Source organism: Pygocentrus nattereri, chromosome 4 (assembly GCF_015220715.1).
Source record: "Pygocentrus nattereri isolate fPygNat1 chromosome 4, fPygNat1.pri, whole genome shotgun sequence".
Taxonomy (NCBI): domain Eukaryota; kingdom Metazoa; phylum Chordata; class Actinopteri; order Characiformes; family Serrasalmidae; genus Pygocentrus; species Pygocentrus nattereri.
Genome location: NC_051214.1, coordinates 25,412,673 through 25,430,341, shown reverse-complemented (window position 1 = coordinate 25,430,341; position 17,669 = coordinate 25,412,673). Strand labels below are relative to the sequence as shown.

At 42.3% G+C, this 17,669-nt stretch overlaps 2 protein-coding genes across 2 annotated transcripts in view; one reads left to right on the top strand and one right to left on the bottom strand.

Moving 5' to 3' along the window:
• scfd2 (sec1 family domain containing 2) overlaps window positions 1-11,026 on the top strand; it is a 231,333-nt gene extending 220,307 nt beyond the window's left edge. The window contains exons 8-9 of the mRNA XM_017687970.2: window positions 4,091-4,210; window positions 10,302-11,026. Coding sequence (XP_017543459.2) covers window positions 4,091-4,210; window positions 10,302-10,394 — 213 coding nt within the window. The 3' untranslated portion in view covers window positions 10,395-11,026. The remainder of the gene's footprint in view (window positions 1-4,090; window positions 4,211-10,301) is intronic.
• Window positions 11,027-14,506: 3,480 nt separating this feature from the next.
• rasl11b (RAS-like, family 11, member B) lies at window positions 14,507-17,320 on the bottom strand. The gene is made up of 4 exons (XM_017687569.2): window positions 17,034-17,320; window positions 16,817-16,873; window positions 16,627-16,703; window positions 14,507-15,813 (listed from the first exon to the last, which is right to left on the bottom strand). The coding sequence occupies exons 1-4, from the start codon at window positions 17,143-17,145 to the stop codon at window positions 15,316-15,318; spliced, it is 744 nt and encodes a 247-aa protein (XP_017543058.1). The 5' UTR covers window positions 17,146-17,320; the 3' UTR covers window positions 14,507-15,315.
• Window positions 17,321-17,669: the final 349 nt, after the last annotated feature.

Below are 17,669 nucleotides of genomic sequence, written 5' to 3'. Positions count from 1 at the left end.
GAGTTATAGGCGTAGTTTGGGGTGAAATAGATATAGGTGTAGTTTGGAGTGAGACAGTTACAAGTGTAGATTGGGGTGAGTTGTAATGAGTTATAGGTGTAGTTTGGGGTGAAATAGATATAGGTGTAGTTTGGAGTGAGACAGTTACAAGTGTAGATTGGGGTGAGTTGTAATGAGTTATAGGTGTAGTTTGGAGTGAGACAGTTACAAGTGTAGATCGGGGTGAGTTGTAATGAGTTGTAGGTGTAGTTTGGGGTGAAATAGATATAGGTGTAGTTTGGAGTGAGACAGTTACAAGTGTAGATCGGGGTGAGTTGTAATGAGTTATAGGCGTAGTTTGGGGTGAAATAGATATAGGTGTAGTTTGGAGTGAGACAGTTACAAGTGTAGATTGGGGTGAGTTGTAATGAGTTATAGGTGTAGTTTGGAGTGAGACAGTTACAAGTGTAGATCGGGGTGAGTTGTAATGAGTTGTAGGTGTAGTTTGGAGTAAGACAGTTACAGGTTTAGATTGGGGTGAGTTGTAATGAGTTATAGGTGTAGTTTGGAGTGAGACAGTTACAAGTGTAGATTGGGGTGAGTTGTAATGAGTTGTAGGTGTAGTTTGAAGTAAGACAGTTACAGGTTTAGATTGGGGTGAGTTGTAATGAGTTATAGGTGTAGTTTGGAGTGAGACAGTTACAAGTGTAGATTGGGGTGAGTTATAATTAGTTGTAAGTGTAGTTTGAGATGAAGTAAAGTTAGTTGTAGGTGTAGTTTGGGGTGAGATGTAATGTTAGTTGTATGTATAGTTTTGGGCTAATTACAGTACATTGTAATTGTTATAGCTTGTGGTGGATTATAGTTAGTCATGAAAATAGTTTAGGATGACTTTTAGTTAGTTACAAGTTTGAGGTCAGTCATACCCAGGGGTGAGTGAGGCTAGGCTGGGCTGAGTCTCGGAGACTGAACTGAACTGGTATTCCGAGCTGTGGGAGGTTGTTATGTAAACTCTACTGCATTATCCTTGATTACATACCAGCACACTCAGCTGAGAGCTGCTGGAGCTTGTCTATAGCTTTTTTCACTAACCCCTCTCCTCCACAACCATACTTACACACACCCAGGCTGTGTGTGCTTTATTATCATAGAACAAATCTTCTGCTCTCAGTGCTGAGAGAACTGACAGCCTACCCTATTAGTCTGGTGAAGTGCTGTTTGCTCTGTGCATAATGACTGAGGATAAATAAATAAATAAATCTTTCTCCTTTTCTTTGTTTTTCTCTTTTTTCTTTCTTTCTATCTCTCTATTGCTGTCTCGATCCCCTTGTCTTTCTTGTCTATCTCCAACTTTTCACTCTAATTTTCTATATATGTCTGTCTGATGCACATGGCAAAAGGTAGGTGTGTGTCTTTGTGGTGATGTGAAAACGTTGCTGCAGGTGCACATGTTCATGCTGTATGTGTTCTCGTCCTTTGGGGTATGTGTCTGTATTGAGGTGTGTCTAACACACCCTCACACGCACACACGCTCACATACAGTCATGAACCAGTCTAATTATATTGGTCTTGGAGAGTTAAATGACCCTTAGATAATATCTTAATCGATAAAGCATTAGATGAAACCTTCAAAGCCACATGCATGCTATGCAAATGTTCATTCGTCTGGCTGTTTTTCCTCTTTCTTTCTCTGAAACACATGTCTGTCCATGCCAGGTTAGTTTCCAGTGCAGCACGTTGCATTGCAGCCTATCTTCAGGCCCTGCCCTCCTGCGCCTGTCCCTCTGATTGCCTGATTACTATTCACAGACTCGCCACTCCACTCAGCCAATCGCACACTGTCATTATGTCTGACAGGCCAATCACGCACAGCAGGACTGACCGAGCTCCAGCGTGGCTTGCTCAAACCAAGCATCTGCATGTGTGCGAGAGCGTGTGTGTGTGTTTTTTGGCTCCTTTTGAGTGTGTATTTCAGAGAGTGTCTGTGCTTCTCTCTCTGTGTACGTGCACTTTTTGGCTCGTCTTTATTCCTTTGTGGATGTGAGCCTTTGCCTCTGTGTATGTGTGCATGTGTCAGTCATAATGGATGGGTTCAAGCTGTGTTTGTGTGGAAATGTCCAATCTCACCCCAGCCCTCTAACTGAAGTCTGACTCACTACACTGCTGGAGTTAGAAAGTGAGAGAGAAAAAGACTGACCAGCAGGTCTGCATGCATAATGCCTTGTACTGCTCACCATTTATTCAGCTGTTAATCTTTAAGGAATAATTTGACGAGAAATCAAATTTAGACAGTAGTCAACTCCCAACAGATGTAGTTAATTAGACAAGATATGTTTGGTGTTTAGCACTGAGGCTAAACATTGCTAGTAAACATTAGTGGTTGGTTAGTGTAGTGGTTAACACCTTTGCCTTCTACGCTGTAGACTGGGGTTCAATCCCCCACCAGGGCAAGCACCCTACACTACACCAATAAGGGTCCCTGGGCAAGACTCCTAACACCACCTTGGCCTACCTATGTAAAAAATGATCAAATTGTAAGTCGCTCTGGATAAGAGTGTCAGCCAAATGCCGTAAATGTAAATTAGAAGTCAATAGTCATCTGTTCTATAAATGCATATCCAGAATTTGTCTCAGTTTACACAAACCACATCCAGGTTTTCATTAAGGTCCCACGGGCTTGTCATTGTGGTTTACAGAATAGTATGGATCATTGTGTGAAGTTACGTTAAAAGCGATGGGAAATACAATATTATTATTTAATTACCTTAATGTAATGCTATAATATGTGTTTTAAGGCTATAAAATTCTAACTTTATAGAAGATGATAAAAATGACTTTACTCTTAATGTAAGTCAATGGAACCAGATTTTTTTTTTCAGAGTATGTTCAAAATTAAAAAACAACCTAAACAAAATGGGGATACAAGGTTTTCGTCCGACAACAGCAATAAGCATTAGTAACATTCTGGCTGTTCAGTGGTTAACTTGCTTTTAAGCATATATATACAAACATTTGTTTATTTCTGCTATTAAATATTTACGCATGTTCATGTCCACCTACTGCTCCATGTTGAGGACAGTTGCTTTACCTCCTGATAAAAACTGTGGGAAAACCTGGTGTCTGTTGTGCATTTGCACAGTCATGATGTTTGAGTAGTTTATCCCAGTAATCAAAGTTAAAAATGGAAACTTTATAGCTCATTTATTGACTTGATTCCCAGTGATTATAATGAAGCACAGCAACAGTACAAGATACCAAGATAGAGGAGGGGAGAAAGAGTGAGAGAGGGAGAAAGAAAGTGACAGTAAAAGCTTGAGAGAGGGTGCAAGAGAGAAGGAGAAAGAATGATAGAGAGTGCAGGACAGAATGAGAAAGAATGAGAAAGGGGAGAAAGAGAGAAACTAAGCGAAAAAGAGCAATATAGGAGGAAAGAATGAGAGGGAGTGATTGAAAGAGAGAAAGGGCAGGAGAGAGAGAGGGCAAGAGAAGAAGAGAGAAAGTGTGAGGGGAGAAAGAGAACATGGAAAAAGCAAGAGAAATAGAGGGAGAAAGAATGAGAGAGAGAGTGACTGATAGAGTCAAAAAAAGAAAGTGCAAGAACATGCAAAAGAAAGGTGATAGAAAGAGAAGACGTGCCAGAGAGGGAGAAGGAGAGTGATAGTGTGAGAGGAGGAAGAGTGATAGAAAGAGAAAGAAAGTGATTGAAAGTGTGAGAGAGGGGAGAAAGTGATTAAAAGAGAAAGTGATAGTGTGATAAAAGGAGAAAGTGAGAGAGATAGTGGGAGAAAAAATAAGAGAGAAATGGTGAGAGAAGGAGAGTGATAGTATGAAGGGGGGGAAGAGTGATAGAGAAAGAAAGTGTTTGAAAGTGTGAGAGAGGAGGAGAAGGTTATTGAGAGAAGTAATAGTGTGATATAAGGAGAGAGAGAGGAAATGAGAGTTAGTGAGAGAAAGATTAAGAGAGAAACTGGGAGAGAAATGGCAAGAGTGGAGAGAAAAAGACAGAGAGAGAGAGAGAGAGAGAGAATGTTCTCAATCAAATTTTGGATGAATTAAAGCAAACAGACACGTTAAACTCATTATTGTTCACAACTGTCCCTCTGTCCTGTAGGTCAATCGGCCCCACCCGAGTGATCACCCTTTACTGTTTCTTGTCCTGGTGGGCGGAGTCACCCCTTCAGAGCTCCGCCTCGTTCGTGAGGTTGTCTCCTCCCATAAAGCGGGGACACAGGTGAGTACATAGACTTCCACATAATACAGTTGTTGACACTCCTGGTCATGGAGTAACTGCTGTCCTGGACATGTTAGTGCTGCCCTGCTCTAATACACCAACGCAACTCAGGAAGAGCTGTTAATATCAGCTGATTAGCTGGATCAGGAGTCTTAGAATGGGGAAAGTACACAAAATATGCAGGGCAGATGTGGACGCATGATTCAGAATAGTCGCTCAGACCAACTTGTCTGGCTTCATTCATCCTGAGTATGAGGATTATATTCAGCAAACTTCAGTTGTTGTTCGGAGATGCATTTTAGACAGATGTCATAAGAATTAATCCCTCAAACCCTGGCTGATGTCGAAACCCCCTCCTAATACATTACATCACAACGCATGTGGTCCACAACCGTGCTGGCTAAGTGTGTTTTCACATGTTATTCTTTTTAAATGAACCTAACTGAGTTCTGTCAAAGTGAACCTGAAAGGGAACCAAGTGCAAATGACCTCAGCTCTTATTGTGTTCTTAATGTAAGTGAACTATAAAGAGGACTCAGTTTTCTTTCTGATCCTTTTTAGCACTGATGAGATCTCAGACCACATCTTATTCAGACCACAACTCCATTAGAGCTCAGACCCCTTTCACACCACTCATGATGTGCGCAGAGCTCTCAAAGTGGGCAGCCTTGTCTGATAAAGCTAACCTTTCGGCTGGCGAGAGGAACTACCAGACATGCCAGCTCCTCTCCAATTCCCTGCACTGAAAGATTGCCCATGGTGCAACGTGCAAAATTGTAAAATGGCCCTGCGTGTCATTATTGAGCTTCACTCGGCAAAAATCCACGTCTGCAATGAAGTAGTGTTTGAAAGAGAAGCGGTGAGTTTTCATTTTCATTTAGCGTTAAGTGTGAAAGCAGCTAAAACTCTGTGTTCCCAGCGTGAGCCTTTAACATGGTAAAATCATGGGGGCTTTTACATGTTATTGCTCTAATATGTCAGGCTGCTGTCTTGTCAGAGATCACGGACAGGCTTTACCCTCAGTAGAACCTTATAAATGACCATTGGTGGTCTGCTTTAACTGCTGAAGTGCTGGAAGACTGTGGCTCTGTGTATTCTGAGCCTCATGGTCTTCACCATAAAGCAAAGCAAAAGCAGACTGGATCCATTTTGTTTTCACAATGCACAAATCAATCAAGCCACTTAAACAACAAACGAACCGAACTGAGACCATCTCTCGAGGTTTTTGGGGCTGTTTAGAAGGGTCCTAGTTTGTTTGGCTTGTTCACATATGCACAGAAAAACACGACTCAGCGGTCTGAGTCCACTTCAGGCACTGACACGGCCCAAGTGTGAAAACGCCCTAAAACAAATGTCCTTTGTAAACTTAAGTTTAAGAAAATTAAGGCCACCATGTTTTACACATAACAGGAAAAACACAAACAAGGAACAACACAGGCAATTAGTTGCCATGCTATGAGCTGATTTGTACATACAAATCATAAATAAATAAAGCACCTGCTTTATCATGACTGACTGGAGATGCATTTGACTACGAAAACTATACCAGGATACAATCCAGATTCTAGCTGTGCTAAATGACCAAGTGTAAACTGAGTTTTTGTTTGGCAAGAAATTTCAGAACTGCTTCCACATCAAGCTTGTCATATGAAATAAAGCCAGTAAAGATCTTCCAGTACTAGATCACAGGTTCCTAACTCTGGTGCTGTTGTACACTAAATTGTGCAGGGGTACACGTGGCCTATTTTGGGAAATTATGTCGAACTGTCACTCAAATATGTGTGAAAAAAAGAACTGGTCCAGTTTAAAATAAACCAAAATAGACCAAAATAATTACTTTATGGAATTCCAGTTGGATCACGAAATGATCTTTTGGAGCTTAGTGTGCTGCCTTAACCAAATGTACATTGTATGTCCAAAAGTTTTTAGACACCTGCTCTACATTTCTTCTGAAATCAAGGCTATTAATAGGGAGTTTATCTCTCTTTTCTGCAGTAACAACCTCTGTCCTTCTCTAAAGGCTTTGCACTAGATGTTGGAACAAGAGCATTAGTGAGCTCAGATAGTGCTGTTGGATTCTGAAACTCCACTTCAGCTAATCCCAAAGGTACTCAGTGGAGCTCCAACACTCCAGAGAACAGTTTCTCTGCTTTACAGCCTAGTTCTGGAGGGATTTATACCCCTCTAGTTGGTGCTGGCTTTGGGGCTTGGCTGCTCCAGAGCATCTCACTCTGTTGGTAATGTTTTTCTGTGGAGATAATGCAAGCAGTTGAGCACCTGTATCACCAATAGGTGCACCTTAAAGTAGCTGAATTTGCTAATTAGAAGGCGTGTCTGGATACTTTTGGACATACATTGTATTTGGGATATTAAAAATGCTGGTCTCACTTTATTTGGATAGTCCAGTATAGTCCCCTATCTATGTATGTTCAAATTGTTAATAAACTGTACTCAGTAGATTCATAACAGTGGTGGGGTTACAGTTAGGATTTGGACCAGGGTTAGGGCTGGACCAGGGTGAGAGTTGGGCTTAGGTTTTGGGTTGAGGTTAGGAATAGGGCAGTCATAGGCTGGAGGTTAGGGAACCTCGTAACTGACAGTATGTGACTGAAGTGCCCTTGAGCAAACCACCCAACTTCCAACTGCTCCCAGGTGCTGCAGATACCCACTGCTCTGGGAAAGTGTGTTCACTGCCCCTAATGTGTGTGCATTTACTAATGTGTGGTGTTTCACTGCACAGATGGGTTAAAATATGGAGGGGACATTTCCCTGTTGTGTGACTAATAAGAGTCACTTAAGGTCAGGGTTGGGATTAGAACCAGGTTTAGAGTTAAAGGAAATTATAGTCAGTTGAGTAGATATTTAGTTCAATGTAACTCGAAAGCATCTACAAAGCATCTAAAGTGGACTATTTGAATTAAGGTTTACTAAAAGGTTTGCCTGGAAATTTTGAACGGATGCCACTGTGGACAGCGTAAAGTAATAGGAAGGTCTAAACTCAAATTTACTCCACTATATATGATGGTTATTTGAGATGATAAGCCCCATGGCCTCCTAGTTCTGTCTCTTCTCTCAAATGTTCTTAAAAATCAGCCAGATTTGCTAAAAAAAATGTTTTAATGTCCTGTTTTACACCATGATCATCACAGTGAGTGCCACTTTGAACGTTCAGTCCGGCAGTTAAAGCAGTTTTAACACCACAATGTTTTTGGACTGAAAGTGTTAATTAACTTTCAGCCTGAAGAAAAACAGTAAGCAGCATAGAGGCTTTGCAGTGGAGGTTCAATGGTGTAGCGCCCTACTGCTCTACTGCAGAGCTTTGGCTTGCAGTGCAAGGATGTGACAGACGTACAAGATGTTCAGATGATTAGAAATGAATTAGGCCTTTTATTAAGAGAGGGAATGTATGAGACGAGGCAGCAGGGGACAGTGACCTACATTTTATATTGGTTTCTGTTTTTTTCTGCTTGATCCCCTCATGAAATATGTTTCAATTCATCTGCAAAGGGAATAAGGCCTTATCAAGCACCATCCTGTTTAGATTATTGTTATTAACATGGTAATCCCTCGCATGGGTGAAGAGAGTTCTATTTACAAATGTTTATGTTTCTGTAATCTGTTGTGTGCTCGGCTTGTTTGTGTGTATGTTGGTGTGGATGACGGCAGGGTGCCTGTTTGCGTCCACGCAAGCATACTGGCCTGTATTCATTAGGACATCAGAGGCCCTGTTATCAGTGTTATTCATGTTGCTTATTATCATAGACTATCAAAGTTGATTAAAATGTGTGTGTGTGTGTGTGTGAGAGAGAGAGAGAAAGAGTGTGTCTCCCTCAGACTGAATAGAGACGTAATTGAGTCCAGGCTGAATGAAAGGTGCTATTGTGGATCAAAGCTCTGTGTCATGAATAAATCAGAAAATCATAAATGCAGAAAACAGAGAAGCTGGCAGACGGGGCAGCCCACACACACTACCCGACCTCAGTGTGTGCCCCTTCTTCTGCGTCCTCAGTCTGAGACTTACGTTGAATTTCAGGACTAATGCCTAAGATCAAACACCAGGCCTAACTTGCTGTAAATGTCCTTCTCCTCCACAGAAATGTAAACGCTTTTTAGCAGTCCAGGTCTTTTCAGTGCACTTAGTGAAAGGAAAATGTGCTCATTCACCATAAATAGGACTCAAATCAATCATTTATTAAAGGTTTTTTTTTTTTTAGATGGACCCTAAAAAGTGTTGGAGGAAGATAACGGTGCAGCTTACCTCAACACCTACGTCAACTCTCCACTCAAATGCAGTATGCTAAATTCAGTAGCATGAATTGAAGACCACATTATGGTCATTATTTTTGGTTGTATTTTGCTGGTTAGCATTAGATGATTCTGAAAAACAGTACTTTATTTGTTGGTTAGCATTAAGGATCTCATAAAAGTGTAGCTTGAGAGCATTAGATAGCTCTGGAAAATGTTTTATCGCTGGTTAGATTGCTGTGAAAAAGCTTTGAGTTGGTTAGCATTAAGGAGCTCATTCAAAATTTAGCTAGTTAGCATCATATTGCTCTGAGGAAGTGTTATATTATTGGTTAGATAGCTCTGAAAAATGCTTTATAATGGGTTAGCATTAGACGAATCTGGAAAAAAAAGGTTTCTTTGCTAGTGTGTGTTAGATGACTGGAAAAAAGCTTTATGGAGTGGTTAGAATTATATGGCTCTGAAAATAATGCTTTAGTAGATTAGCATTCAATGCCTACCTAAAATGTTAGCATTAGAGGATAACTCTGAAAATAATGGTTTAGATGGTTAGCATTAGTTAGTAACTCTGAAAGTAATGCTTTAGATGGTTAGCATTAGAGGATAACTCTGAAAATAATGCTTTAGATGGTTAGCATTAGTTAGTAACTCTGAAAATAATGCTTTAGTAGCTGGTTAGATGGCTTCGTTTAGCATTACGTAGCCCTGAAAACATCTTTATCTGCTGAGCACAAACTTTCTGGCCTTCTCAGCAACTGCTCTGATCTTCATGTTTTCAAAGCTCTTATTTTGCTCAGGAATGTGTCTCATTCTGGTTGGTAATGTTACAGCTAGCATTGGCTGCTCAAAGGCTGATTTCATTATCTTTAGCCTAGATAAAAATACGGTGTTGAATACTTCATGACTTCAGAGCAATGTCACTGAGTACTGTATTCTCTCAACCTGACTTGCATGCACGTCAAGTTGAGGCTTGAAAGTTTGAATTAAATCTCAGGCTTTGGATGAATGTGCTGCAAATTTGATTTCCTACTTGAATGAAAGTTATTACAGAGTGACTGAAGAAGTGAAACAGTGTTACATAGATCATTGGAACTAAGCCAGTAAAAGTGAAAAGCTCACTCCATGTTCTTTTAATTAAACATCTCCCATGTTTGGCAGCAGCACAGTGTTTTTTGTTTTTTTTTACTCCAATTAAAAACGGTAAGATTTTGTTCTCTACTTAATATGTTGGTCGTATCCATGACATGTCAAACGTGTGCTAAAGGATTATGAGTAAAAAAAAAAAAAAAAAACTACAATACGTTTTAAAACCAAGATTCATTACGTTTCATGAAAACAACGTGCACATCAAAGCTGTAAATGAAAATATAGACTTTGTTTTGAGCCCCTGCCCCTCAGCTGAATGTAGGCATAACTCACAACATTTACATTTACAGCATTTAGCAGAAGCTCTTATCCAGAGCGACTTACAAGAAGTGACTTACAACTTTGCCTGCGTGTTTGTTTTTGTTTGTTTGTACGTTGTTGTCTGTCTTTGGTATACACCCAGATCTTTTCCACTATGAACCAGTACTGACCATGAACTAAACCCAGATGAGCTTGTACTTGACCACTCATTTGTTTCAATATATCTTACTATTTAGCCTAATGTGCAGGCGACAGCACCACCCACTGCGCCACCATGCCGCCCCTCTTTTTATTTTTTTATTTGTTCGTTTATTTCCAGGTTTCCAATGTGGTCTCATATCTTTTGACCCTACTGTATGTGTTTCTGATTGATTCTGATATTTTCTTGTCTGCTGCAAATGTAATGTGAGATATTGTGTGTTGTGTGTGTCTGTTGTAGGTTTTGGTGGTCTCTACCAGGCTGCTGAGGCCAGCCGACGTTCCACACCTGCTTTTCAACACCAACAGACTCTCACCTGATATAGGAGTGTGAGAAGATGATGAAGACCACATACACTCAATCTCTGAAATATGCAATCAGTAAAATGTACACATTAAAAGCACAGAGGCAATTATTTCTTTAAAAGTTCCCACCACACAAAAACAGGGACGTTCTAGGGACATTCATTAAATTTGCTTTTCTCTCCGTTGAAAGCCATGTCTTAATGTACTAAAACAAAGACCTATGAGCACCAAGTTCTTTCTGCATTATGGGTTAATTCTTTTGGCATTAGGCAGTGTTTGAGTCTGAGGGAAATTTGGTGTGCCGAGGTTTTTGTTGTAGCACATTAGGCCATATTACTTTTTCACATTAAGCATTTAAAAGTGATTCATACAAAGACCTGAACATCTCACTACAAACACACTCCAAGCACTGTGGAGCACAAAGTGCCGAACAGGGTGGATTAGGTAGATCTTGATTTGGTTACAGGTGTTTTCAGTTCTGTGGTCCAACTGGGGACGAGCTGGTGGCTGTGGGCAAACAGTGAACGTGAAAAATAAGAAGAAACTGTAAATATGTATTTTGTTGTAAGTGACCAAAAACCCTAAAAGAAGGCTGAGTGTTAGTGTTATAGCAGATATGTAACTTAACTGGTTTAAATAAATTTAAGACCAGTGTTCCCATGTTTGTGTGTGTTTGAGACACAGTTATCAGATCTGTTTGTGGTAAATGCTTATCAGGGATTCTGCTGCAGTATGTAAATGACTTGACATTGACACCATTCACCACAAACACACACATCACACTCGCACACAGTCGCTGTGAGCAGAGCAGATTTCACACGTTGTTCACAGTCTGGGAGATGTTGATGTTCTCATTTCATTTGTTTAGTCTCTCCTCTCTGTTCTCTCTGCATCTTCACGTTTCTCTCCACTCAGCGCTGCTTCTGATCATGTAAGAGGATGTGTTGGGGGTGTTAACAGAGAGGTAGCTGTATGGCTGTGATACTTTAATGTAGTTTTCCAAGTGCTTTTTCTCTCTGGTCTTTCTCCTGTCCTCGCTCACATTAGCAGTAATGGGTTAATATATGATATCAATATATGTTAATATTGTAGCAAGATGAAAGTTGCCGTTTCACTCATGTTGGTGGCATGTTGAGTGCAGTATTTTCTGCACACACAGTTTATTAGGGCACCACATTTATGCATATTATTTTTAAGCAAGTCTTTTTCTGCTGCGATCTTTTTAGCATAAACTGCATTACCATATAAGCATTACCATAAACTGGCCACAACCATGTGCTCCCCGCAAGATTTCAGACAAAGGAGTGAAAAGTATTATCAGAAGAGCTGTCCAAGAGACAATGACCACTTGTGGAGAGCTACAGAAAGACCTGGAATCAGTAGGTACAATTGTCAAAGAAAACAATAATCAACTACCAACAATAAATCAACTACCATGGCCTGTATGCGTGCTCACCACACAAGACTCCATTGCTGAAGAAAAAGCATGTGGAAGCACGTTTAAAGTTTGCTCAACAACATTTAGACACACCTGTGAAATACTGGGAGAATATAGTCTGGTCAGATGAGACCAAAATTGAACTCTTTGGATGCCATAATACACACCATGTTTCGAGATCAAAAGGCTCTGCATATCACCCCAAAAACACCATATCAACAGTGAGGATTGGAGGTGGTAACATGGTGTGGGGCTGTTTTTCAGCATACGGCACTGGCACGCTTCATATAATTGAAGTAAGGATGACAGGACAAATGTATTGAGACATTCTTAATAAAAAATTGCTGCCATCTACAATCCCAATTCCAATGAAGTTGGGACGTTGTGTAAAACATAAATAAAAACAGAATACGATGATTTGCAAATCCTTTTCAACCTATATTCAATTGAATACACTACAAAGACAAGATATTTAATGTTCAAATGGATAAACTTTATTGTTTTTTGCAAATATTCACTCATTTTGAATTTGATGCCTGCAACATGTTCCAAAGAAGTTTGCACAGGGGCAACAAAAGACTAAAAGGGAGCATCCCTGAAAGGCTCAGTCGTTCACAAGCAAGGATGGGGCGAGGCTCACCACTTTGTGAACAACAGCGTGAGCAAATAGTCCAACAGTTTAAGAACGTTTCTCAACATAAAATTGCAAGGAATTCAGGGATTTCATCATCTACAGTCCATAATATCATCAAAAGATTCAGAGAATCTGGAGAAATCTCTGCAAGTAAGCGGCAAGGTAGAAAACCAACAATGAATGCCTGTGACCTTCGATCCCTCAGGCGGCACTGCATTAAAACCTGACATCATTCTGTAAGGGATGTTACCACATGGGCTCAGGAACACTTCAGAAAACCACAGTCAGTGAACACAGTTTGTCGCTCCATCTACAAGTGCAAGTTAAAACTCTGCCATCCAAAGCGAAAGCCATATATCAACAACACCCAGAAACACCGCCGGCTTCTCTTGGCCCGAGCTCATATGAGATGGACTGATGCAAAGTGGAAAAGTGTCCTGTGGTCTGACGAGTCCACATTTCAGATTTTGTTTTTGGAAATTATGGACGTCATGTCCTCTGGGCCAAAGAGGAAAAGGACTGTCCGGATTGTTATCAGCGCAAAATTCAAAAGCCAGCATCTCTGATGGTTTGGGGGTGTGTTAGTGCCCATGGCATGGGTAACTTGCACATCTGTGAAGGCACCATTAATGCTGAAAGGTACATACAGGATTTGGAGCAACATATGCTGCCATCCAAGCAACGTCTTTTTCAGGGACGTCCTGCTTATTTCAGCAAGACATTGCCAAGCCACATTCTGCACATGTTACAACAGCGTGGCTTCGTAGTAAAAGAGTGCGGGTACTAGACTGGCCTGCCTGCAGTCCAGACCTGTCTCCCATTGAAAATGTGTGGCGCATTATGAAGCGCAAAATACGACAACGGAGACCCCGGACTGTTGAGCAACTGACGTTGTACATCAAGCAAGAATGGAAAAGAATTCCACCTACAAAGCTTCAACAATTAGTGTCCTCAGTTCCCAAACGCTTATTGAGTGTTGTTAAAAGGAAAGGTGATGTAACACAGTGGTAAACGTGCCCCTGTCCCAACTTCTTTGGAATGTGTTGCAGGCATCAAATTCAAAATGAGTGAATATTTGCAAAAAACAATAAAGTTTATCAGTTTGAACATTAAATATCTTGTCTTTGTAGTGTATTAAATTGAATATAGATTGAAAAGGATTTGCAAATCATCATATTCTGTTTTTATTTGTTTTACGCAACATCCCAACTTAATTGGAATTGGGGTTGTTCCAGGATGGTGAAGATGAAACGAGGGGGGACATTTCAGCAAGACAATGATCCCAAACACATAGCCAAGGAAACTGAATTGGTTTCAGAGAAAGAAAATAAAGCTGCTAGAATGGCCCAGCCAATCACCTGACCTGAATCCAATTGAAAATCTATAGAAGGAGCTAATGCTCAGTTCATGGAAGGAGCCTTGAGGATTTGAAGAGTGTTTATGTGGAAGAATGGGCCAAAATCACACCTGAGCAACGCAAGCGACTAGTTTCTCCATACAGGAGTCGCCTTGAAGCCGTCATCACCAACAAAGGCTTTTGTACGAAATTAGATAATTTTCAGTGAGCGTGTTCAATACATTTTCCCGGTGTCATTTCTCATTATTACACAACACAATTTTTGGACATCTATGGTTTGATTTCTTTGTATCTGTGGACTGGATGGGTTGTTAAGACATCTGGTGAGAATTATGTCAATAGCACCAGAATCAAAATCAACATAATTTTGATTCACCTAAACTTTTGCATACAATTGTGTATATATAAAAACCATTTCCTCTACTTTAGGGCCCTTGAAGAACCAGGCTGAATAATCCATGGCCATAGACTACATGCATAGACTACAAAGGTGCAGCAGATTAGTGTGAGAAGCACTACAGCACAGTACTTAGCATTTTAAAGGTCTTAAGACAATGTTGGACTAGTTTACATATTGCTTACCCCTATTCCTGTACCACCTTACACTGTGTGGGCCAAGAGTGATGTTTCAACTGACGATACAAGTCACTACCGTCATGAGTTTGTGTTGTGTATTCAATGAATGAAAGCAACAGCCTGGAGGCAGACAGATCTATTCACACAGTTTTATTTTTCAACCAATAAATATATTAAGCCTTAGCCCTTTGGCTCAATTTAAAGTGCATTAAAAAAAAAGTTGTACAAAATTGGCACTGATTTTTTTTTTTTTTATATATACACACACAGAACCAACAAATGCACACAGTGAGAAGTGAAGCACACAGACACATTGTGCACTTCAGCTTTACTGCCTCGCTCCTTTAACAATGCCTGCTTTCAGTTCGCCTCTGCTGCAAGAGGTCGAAGCCTTGACCAAAAGAAAAACTGCAAGAGAAACTCTCGCTTGCCTTTTATAACAGTCACTAAAAATACTCAGTCCTCTGTCCTTCACAAGCTCTGTTGCCAGGAGAAAAGTGTCTGCAGGTATTAATCAGTGTGTGCGCGTACATGACGTTTCATTCAGTCCAAGTGTCTGATGCATTCGTCCTCTTTAAGGCAGTTTTGGACACCAGTTCCCAGCTTCACCTGCTCTCCCGTGATTGACAGCAGCACAGGTGGAGTGTCCACCACCAAGAAGGTCAAAGTTCACAAGTCAGAGGTCCCAAACTCTGCAAAGACCTCTTACTTCAGCGACAGTGACTGTTGTGCTCAGAGTTCAAAGTTCAGCAGCCTTCATTTAGGCGTGGCCTGCTGATCAGCGACTGAGCTCAGGAGCGTATTTGAGGAACACAACCGAAAGATCACCTCCGCTTCAGCCCTTTTGGTCTCTTCTCCTCTGCTGAGCTGCCTTCATCAGTCCCTTGCTTTTCCGGCTTCTTTGACCCCCACATGGGCCACGGCTCTCTCTCCCTCTTCATTCCTCACACGGAGGTCACGGTCCGCACTTTGGCGGAAAGAGCTTGCTTGAAGCGCCTCTTCAAGTCCTGCATGTTTGGCGATTTTGGTCTGGGGATGAGCGGAGACCTTCTCTTTTCAGACCCTGCTGCAGTCACAGAGGGCTGAGAGGGCAGTGGCTGCTGTTTGGCCAGCTCCCTACACAGCCTGTGGAAGGCACTGTGGACCTGGCTGTAGTCTTCACTGGCAGACACCTCATAGAAGAAGCAGCTGAGGGCAGAGGCCAGCAGGGGACCCTGCTGGGCGTCCACCCGCCTGACATGGAGCAGGTCAGCCTTGTTGGCTAGGAGAATGATGGGTGGGAGTGTTGAACGCTCGGCATGTGCGTGGCTGACCAGTTGATGGAGCTGGCCTATAAGGTCAAAGCTGCGATGGTCTGTTACAGAGTACACCATGACCACTGCGTCAGCCCACTGGATAGAACGGGTCACGTGGTCAGTGCAGCTAAGGCCATTTGCGTTTACCTGAAAGAGAGAGGTGAACAGGTCAGCCGTCTGATTCTTGGATGAACTCAAAAGATAAATCAATCACCCAGTAACTTTTTATTGGGTGAAATGACACTAGAACATAAGTTACAGACAGGCCAATAAAAGCAATCAAACTTGCATAACAAGGCTGACCTAGAGAAAAAACTAACGAGGTGAGCCGTGAAAGATTTGTAGACTATCCCGTTTCATGAATAAGCGGTCTCTCTCACCGGGGAGGGCAGTGTTAGGGTGCTGCTGATTGAGGACTTTAAGGGGAAGCCAGTATCGGTTGGCTCTAGGCGAACTGAGGGAAAATAAGCCCGGCTAGACTTACAGTCTCGGCCACTCTGCGGCTTTGGACCGCTGCCCAGACGAGGAAATAACCCTCGCACCCCAAAACTTGGCTCTGAATCTACAGAGCAAAGCGTCGCCCAAATGACCCTGTAATTGAATTAAAACGCTCTCAAAATCGTTAAGTGTAAGAAGTCGTCTAGGTTTTGGCCAAGACCGAGCTTGTGTCCACAACCACAAGCTGAGCGCTTAAAACCTAATGACAGGGGTCCGGATTTGGGGATGTTTTGAGCGCTGAAAGCCTGAGGGCTCACCCCCGTCAAAACCTCGAGTGATCAGTCACCCCCAAGTGTTCAAAAACCACAAAAGGAGAGTGAGGACAAAAGGTGAAGCTATGCGCTCTTCCAGCAACAGCTGCCCATTGATCCAACGGACCACGCTTGACCACTTCACATGGACATCAGTGCACACAGTGAACACGTTAAACACCGCGCAGCCTTTCTCGGGGGTTAAACTTACTTGAACTCCAGGCGTGTCCTGAACTTGGATCGCCACTTGCTCTCCGTCCAGCTGGACATCTCTGGAGTACAAACTGCCTACAGTGCGGAGAAGCGAAGAGGTTAGTAGAGGAGCAGAGCGGGAGAAAACGGTGCTGTGTGTTCACAGCGAGTTCATGAGAGGCACAAGGACAGAGTCCAATCTCACTCACCTGCGTTTCTCTCATAGTCGCCGATAAAGCGTTTGGTGAGGAAGCGAACAACAAGAGCTGCGGAGAGAGGAGAGGAGAGGAGTGAGTGAACGGCTAACAACAACAACAGGGAGGAAAACTGCTCGCTCGGATTCCTGAATATAAGAGTTGTAAACAGCCTGGTTCTTAAACTAACGTTACGAGAGGCAGTAACGGAACGCGAACTGGTTCACCTCACCTGTTTTGCCGACTCCGCTTCCCCCGACCACGGCTATTTTGATGACCCGGTTGGACAGGCAGTCCGTGCCGGGGTACTCCGCTATGGTGGACATGTTCTGCACCAGGCGCATTCTGACTAACAGCGGCTACTCTGACACGAAGAGAAATAAAGTCCAGACGATATCCAGCCAGTCGAGCTCAGAAACACTGGTTTCCGGTCGGCTGGAAATGAGGATTTTAGTATTCCAGAGAAAACTGTTTCCAGGTTTAGAGACTCCTTCTCAGTCGCGCTGCTCTCGGCAAATACTTCAGCTTTCTGAGGGACTCGAGCGGCTCGACTGGTTTTATAGCGCTTCGGCGGCACTGCCCTCTGATTGGCTGCTGCGAAGAACGGTCGCACGTCCTGACCCCGCCCTCTGCTTCACGTGGACTAGTGGATGAGCTGCGCCGTCCTGCGAGCTGCGGAGCAGCCGTTATTCCGCTCTGACAGACAGGCGGGAGGACAGCGGCTGAGACTGTGTTTTCGCTTTACCCTGCAAACACAGTTACGTTGTGACAACCGACTGTTTTGGTGCCCACAACTTTGCAAGGTAGCGCCTCAGAAAGATGTGATAATGCTATCTGCTATCTATGCTTGTGACAACGTTGTCAGGAC